Source organism: Cyphomyrmex costatus, unplaced genomic scaffold (assembly GCF_001594065.2).
Source record: "Cyphomyrmex costatus isolate MS0001 unplaced genomic scaffold, Ccosl1.0 scaffold131, whole genome shotgun sequence".
Classification (NCBI taxonomy): domain Eukaryota; kingdom Metazoa; phylum Arthropoda; class Insecta; order Hymenoptera; family Formicidae; genus Cyphomyrmex; species Cyphomyrmex costatus.
The window spans coordinates 794,371-801,942 of record NW_017275294.1 but is presented as its reverse complement, the minus strand read 5'-3'; the positions used below and the strand labels follow the sequence as shown (position 1 = coordinate 801,942).

Sequence of the window (7,572 nt, the reverse complement as noted above, 5' to 3'; positions counted from 1 at the left end):
CACACAACTTCACAACTTTCTTTACGCGCAATTTCAATACGCAACAAAATTTATTGACACGCGCAAGATTATGCATAGATGTGAAAATGGAATACAGTTCGAACATTTATTGTAATATACATAATTTATTTTATAAATTAATTATCATAAAGTTGTACAAATAATTATAATTGTTCATAATTAATGATTTTATAATATTCATACAAGTTTCTTATAGTTTTTCTCCTTTATTATTTTATTAAAGATTATATTTTTATAAAATGTTTAAAGTGTATTCGAATATTGCATTTATAGAAATATCAATAGAATAAAATCTTATATTCATATATATAATCTCTTAAAATCATTATTGACAAAGAAGTGATAAGTTTTCGCGTTTAGTATTTACTTTTGCGTTATGCCACTCCTGAGCGCGCCAACTTTAAACAATATGATTCGTTAATTTTAAACGCTTATAATTCAAAAGTTATTATAGCCTTAACATTTTGGTATTAGAATTTTCGTTTCAAAATTATCTCAAGAATCTCCCCTTAAACGAAAATCGTCTCTTTTCTGGACACCCTGTATATACATATATATATGAAGAAAGAAAATCTGCATGGTAACAGAGAAAACTGTAATTTACAATTTTTTGGAGATTCTCATACCGGTTTGTACTTTTCCGTATTTATTTGTGTTTTTCCTTTTACTCTGGAGAATGATTTTTTATTCTGTATAAGGAAAACGAAATGACATGAGAAATTCGAAATGAATGTTCCGTCGATAACTCCAGCATCCTCTTAAAAGCAAGATCAATTATATTGAAAAATTTTACAGCAGTTGCAGAGCTGGTTTTTCTATTGAACACAACTATTTATTAATTTGGCAATTTAATGCATTTATCTGTACAGTGACGATATTTAATTCAATAGTTCTCTTTCTTATTCGTGAATTTTGTTTCAGACTCAGCCATTAAAATCTGTGTCGATACGTCAGCAATGTAGTATAGAGAGAAGCAAGCGAAATAATACCTCGTTATATACTGTAAATTATTGATTACATAATTGGTTTCTTTCTCGCATTTTTTGATCCTCGAAAATTGCTGTGATGAGCGTCTCCTGAAAATCTGCGCCATTGTGCACAAATACCGTCTTCGATCGACTTGAAAATCTATTTCGGTGTTTGATGGCTCGTTCTCTTGAGTGTTGTCGGTGTTGTCTGGTGTTTTCGAGCGCGATCTCGTCGTCATCTTCATCCATTAAATCGCGAACGACGCATGTTTAATCTAACGCTGTTCGGCCAATACGAAACCCGTTTTGCGAAAGCGTCCATTGTATCCACGAATCACCGTGGGTGAGGCGATTTTGTCACCCCTCCCCCTCCCCCGCACTACTGCACGAAGCACGAAGCGAGTACGCAGTATGCACTACGCACGTTGAGTGCGCCATGTTTTCATTCCGCGCGCTTTGCTGTTGCTGTGTGTCGAGCGTGTTCTGTTGATGTATTAAGAACGTTTCGTTGATTAAAGTAAAGTAAGAAATAGAATTCCACTGAATACAGCGGCCGAGAGGACGTCTGAGACCGTCGTTGACGGATATCGTGGATCGTATTCTGTTTCGTATTCACCCTGTCCGCAATCGAATCAAGCGGCGGAGCAGCATTGAAAGGTTATTAATGGCGAAGTGCGGAAGACCGCCGCGGGAACACAAGCAACGCACTGTTGAGCGTTGTTAGTTGTGTCGAGTTTGCTCCTAAACCGGCTGCCGCAAGTCATTGCGACATTGAAACAATGACGGGCAAGCACGAACCACTAAGCATGACCGAGCGCTGCCGAATTTGCCTGGTTGACCAGGGCTGCATGACTAAATTACAAGACGAATGCTTAGAAGCCAAGCTCAAGGACTTGATCAAGTGCACTTGTATCGACGTAGGGCCTCCTTTTTCTTGAATTTCACTGATCTTTCCTTGTGTCAAATTGCATGTTCGATTGAATACTTATTATGTTTGTCTATTACAGATTAAATACGAAGAAAATCTACCAGGGCTTGTGTGTCATGTATGCTTGTACAAGCTGAATATGTGGAGTGAATTTAAAGAACAGTTCATACAATCCAACAAGTCCCTGGAACAACTAGATATGTCAGAAGAGACTGATAACACTGTAAGTTGACGCAGTAATTTCTTTTTAGGTCTATACTTTTTTTTTTACCTCAAGCTTCATGCGACAGAAATTGGTGCGCTGATTGTTTTATGTTCTTAAGTCAGCTTTACTTTGTAAAACTTTTGATGAAAATAATGCAATACTACTTTCACTGTATGGCAAAAGTTGGATTGAGTTCAACTTTTGTATGGTAGAAATTATGTAACTTACTTTCAAGTAAGCAAGATGTTGATTGGTTTTCGCAATAACTTCTAATGCTGCAATTGTTTTCATTTTTTGGAAAAAGAACAAATCTAGTTTCATTAGATTTTAAGCCTATAGGCCTATTCTATAACTCTTAACACAAGTTTCATTACTGTTATAACATCGCTGCACAGCTTTTTTTACCATAGTAAAAGAACTTAAAAGTTAGAAGGCAAGAATTAGCAAACGAAGAGTGTATTGTAGATTAGATATTTTGTTTTAATAGTTCATACTTTATATTTTTCTCTTAGATTCAAGATTCCTCGAAGGATAACAGTTATACAACGAAAGATACAGAAAGGAAACGTAGATGCAGTGAGGATAATAATATTGAAAAGGTATTCTTATAGAAATCTGATAATATTGATTCTATATTTTATAACATTTTCTTTACACACACACACGCACGCACAACAAAATTAAAGAATCACCTCTTTCACCTTATAAAACAAATTTCATGATAGAAGAATCATATATTTTAAAATTTTCTTATTTTTACATGGAACAGATAATTCTTTAATTTTGTTGAGTAGTATATATACAGAGTATTCTCGACCTACAAGACTGCCTCTCGCAAGCAGATAGAGTGGATTGAATTGAGTCAAAAAGTTCTCCTATTTTACAATTTTTGCAAAACTTTTGGAGATATTAATTTCTACAGATTACCGAATAAGTACATATCCATGCAAATATATATGCACGTGGGCCGTGATCGCTCAGTCTATTCTTCTTACTCACGAGAGGTGAATCCGCACAGTGATCTAAAATCTTGAAAACGAAAACCTCAAATTTTTAACTTTAAAATTAGGAATTTTTCAAAATATTGTACTTGGTTTGGCTTGTACTACGCTGATAGTTGGGCCATTACGTCGACGAGAGAAGGATCGATCACTTCTACTTAAGTTTAAAATTTAATTCGGAAATGACCTTTCTGAGAGTAACAACTGCCGCGGAAACCGTTAAGAAGGAATCTTCGTGTAAAATTATATAACTGTATATAACATTGAATTCAATTTTGCAACATCAGGCTGCTCCTGGAAGTAAATAGAATATTATATATTATATAAATTGTACACACAGTAAATATATAATAAATATACATGCTATACGAAACATCACAAAATTTTATATAAAATATTAAAAAGCTAGAGAAATAGTTGTGATGTATGTCTATTTACGTTAAAAAACTTATACATACTTTTATTATATAGTTTATCTTTATTAATATCTAGTAGAATCCATAAAAATTAGCTGCCACTAGGTGCCATTTTAGTTTTTATGCTGATTTTTGTAGTACATTGCAAATGACGCTATAAATGTTGGCTATATTTAACATTTTGTAACATAAACATCTGTTATATTGTTTCCGCCATTCTGTTTTTTTTTTTTTAATATATTGATTTCAAATTTATTATCAATGGAAATCCCAAGATATAAAGTTTTAGTCATATTTGACATTTTTTTTTACATAAACTCTCTTCACTCTCTTTTATTCCTACCTACCTACCTACCTACCTTATTCAAATTTTTTTTAGATTTTGTAGCTTCTATTTTCTATGTTGATCTCCTTTCATTGTATCTTGCTGTCGTTAACTTATTATCTTATCATCTCTTTTTCTTTTAATTATTTCTTCTAACTTGAATCATTATCCTAATTTAACAATTTTGCTGCTTCAATACCTCATCCATACCTATTATAGAAGCTTTCGTTTTTTCTATCGTATAAGTTCTCCTATCTATTATATATTCTTCCTTTTTTTTCCAACAGCATCTTAATATACTATCTTTATCTGTTTTTTTAATCCTCGTATATCTTAAAACTCTTATTCTTTATCTCATCGTTTATCCAAAGAAAGCTCTCTCTCATTATCACATACCTTGATGTGCAGAAATTCGTTTTACGTAAATCAACATAATCTTTTCTAGACTTTCTATCTCTTCCCAATAATATATGAGAAATCTGGTTGATAAATTATTCAATCTAAAAATAATTGTTTTATTTCAGAAAAAAACAAAGATGGATATGTCTTCATCAGAAGTTACTTGCGACACGAGCCAACTTATATTAGACACAATATGCATATCAGATAACGACAGTTCATCTAAGTCGAAAAAGAATGCGAAAAATGACGAAGAGGATGCAGAAGGTAAAATTTATTCAGGACCAATGAGAGCTAGATTGTTACCTGCAAGACGTGGCAAAAATATCGAACGGAGAAAGGCGTCTACGAAGCGTTGGGTAGAGAGGAAGAAGGCACTTTTGGCTGCAATAGGGAGAAATGTTTCCGATACAGATTCCATAGCTTCCGATGAAGTACAACTATCACCTGTGCAAAAGGCTCGTGCGAAGAACAATGCAGATAAAGAAACAGAGAAACAAAAGAAAATAGCTAAGGTGCTGAAAAGTCTAGAAACGAGTCTTACAGACAAATATATTATTTGTGATAAAAACGTAGATTCCGACTCGCGTAGAAGTACGAGAAGTACTTTGCAACAGAATAACAAAAATTTGTTGAATCAAAGTAATAAGAAAAACACTGACGAGAAAAATAGGTCTTCTCTAGATAACTCGATGGAAAATCCCTCACCTTTGTTAACAAATGATTTTACATTAGATAAGAAAAAATTCGAAACGCAGGATGATGATGAAACTTTTAACTCGTTGAAATCTGAGCTAGTATTAGGTGATACCACATTCAGCATAACGTTGAGTGTCGTGGATGATCAAGTAAATTGTAGTAATTCAATGAAAGATCCTAAAAGTGGTAGTCTTGAGGAAAGTCAAGAAAAGAATACCGATATCTTTGATGCGGTTCAATTACGTAGAGTAAATCCCGTGATAACAAAAAACCAAAACAATAGCAAATCCAATAAGTTCATTGAAAGATGTTTGAATATTGAAGTAGAAGGTAGTGAATTGTCGGTTTTGAAACGCATGCAATGCGAATTGGAAGATTTTATCCAAACAGAAATGAAACAGAAGTTATTCGATAAGAGTAATGATGTCACAAAAACTGATAGCGTTCAAATAGAGCCTACTATTTTCTTCCAGGACAAGCTCGGCCAGAAGTTGAAAGATATAATGGTAAAATCTGTAAAGAACAATATCGTGCCAGAAGACAATATAAACGATGCATCGGCCAGTCTGAGCTTCACGAAGATTTCACCAGAGTCGGCGACGTTGCCAAAATATCAGCCGAAAGTTATAATAAAACGTCTAAACATAGCAAAGGAGAGTAAATATTATAAAATTAATAACGCTCACGCGTTAAATCCGAGATCGTCAAAAAGCAAACATGCTAGTCCATTCATTACTCGCAATAAACGTCCGAGCATAATTCCAGTAAGATACGGTGATTATGCCTCATTAGACTCCTATTATTCCGATTCAGATTCAGATGATGTAACTATTGAGAATGAATGGTCTCCATCCAAAACGACCAACTCAAAAACATCCAAAAATACAACGACGAAACAGATCATTATCGGCAAACCGGTAGAAAAGAAACAAAATGAACAGAAGATTGCTTCTGAAAAGACTATCAAGACAGAGAATATCACAGTTGAGAATCATATATGTGGGGTATGCGGATTAACGTTTTCCAGTCGCACAGAGGTCGAGGTGCACGTTCGCAGTCATAAATTGACACCGGGTACTAACGTCGTGCAGGTTACGTTACAAAATAATGATACTGCTCCCAAGCCGCAGAAGCCACAACAGACTAAACAGAAGATGATGCGCTGCAAGAGATGTCACGAGATAGTTGAGGCGCGTTTTGTAAAGATGCACGTATGTAAAACGCTCCATAATAAGTGCTACATTTGCAACTCCGGATTCCGCTCGAAGAATCTTTTCTTGAAACACTTAGAGAATCACGAGCATAACAAGAAATTTAAACTAAACGTGATCGAGAACAAAAAGTTGAATAATGCTGATACGTTGCAGAAAATGGCGTCTGCGTCGCCACAGAAGTATCAAGATCAAACTCAGAGAAGTGAAACTATAACAAAATCGCAAATTACTATAAACGAGAAGAATGATATTCAGTCCGATAAAATAACCAGTACAGGTCTAAAACTGGATAGCTCTGTTAATACTGTAAGAAAGCCAAAAGAATATACTTGTTTTGTATGCGATAAAATTTTCACAGATGAGGAAATACTGAAGGATCACTTGCAGAAACATTGCGACGATGTAAGTGAAGGAGAACAAAATAGCAAGGAGCAATATCAATGTGCTATTTGCGGCAATATTCTGGAATCAGATCAAGCATTGGAAGAGCATGTTAACAAGCACTTGTTTGACTACTCTGACGACAATCCTAATCTGATTAGCATGAACCAAGACAATCAGAATAATAGTAAATTAAAGGAAATCGGCTTATATCAGTGCAGCCAATGCTCAGAGACGTTTGATTCGGAGATATTACTAGAGATGCATATGCAAGCACACGAGGAGGAAATTGCGATAGTAGAGTGGGGGCAGCAAGGAATAAAAAAAATCTATCAGTATCAATGCATGCTTTGCAATGAATTATTTGACATGGAAAAGGAATTGGCTGAACATTTAGACCTACATAATTCAAATGCGCATGTATGTCAATTGTGTGACAGGCCATTTCGCACGTTAGAGGGTCTACAAGAACACGTTGAGACTCATTGGACTCATTGATGTACTCATCAATGTTTTATATGAACATATTAATAAAAAGTACGAAATGTCTTTAATATAATAACGAGCAGACGGCTGCATTCGAAAAGTTTATTATAAGAGTTATTGCTCATTATATATCTTTATCATTCATTACACATAAAACAGAAATAGAATAATACAGTTAAGCCCAAAACACATGAAATGCATAACAGTGCATAAACATGACATAAGACCGCTGGACCAATGAGCATCTTATGTTAATCAATATGGCTGGATGCTTATTGGTCCAACTTTATGCTGGATGCTTATTGGTCCAACAGTTTTATGTTATGCTCATGCTCTATTATGCATTTCATGTGCGATAGGTTTTAAGCGAGGAGCACAGACTTTTGCATAACGCATAAACCATATACATAAAGAATTTGATTGGTCCATTGACTCAAGCATAAGAAAATGGGCCAATGAAATTCTTTATGCACATGCTTTATGCGTTATGCAAAAGTGTGTGTTGGGGCTCTTACTCTGATAGCTCTGC

General features: G+C 34.6%; 1 protein-coding gene across 1 annotated transcript; it reads left to right on the top strand.

Annotated features, from left to right (window-relative positions):
• Nucleotides 1–1,468: 1,468 nt before the first annotated feature.
• Nucleotides 1,469–7,122, top strand: LOC108782563 (zinc finger protein 483). The gene is made up of 4 exons (XM_018550858.1): nucleotides 1,469–1,906; nucleotides 1,997–2,140; nucleotides 2,635–2,721; nucleotides 4,389–7,122. Exons 1-4 carry the CDS (start codon nucleotides 1,769–1,771, stop codon nucleotides 7,053–7,055), a joined length of 3,036 nt encoding a protein of 1,011 aa, XP_018406360.1. The 5' UTR covers nucleotides 1,469–1,768; the 3' UTR covers nucleotides 7,056–7,122.
• The last annotated feature ends 450 nt before the right edge of the window (nucleotides 7,123–7,572 follow it).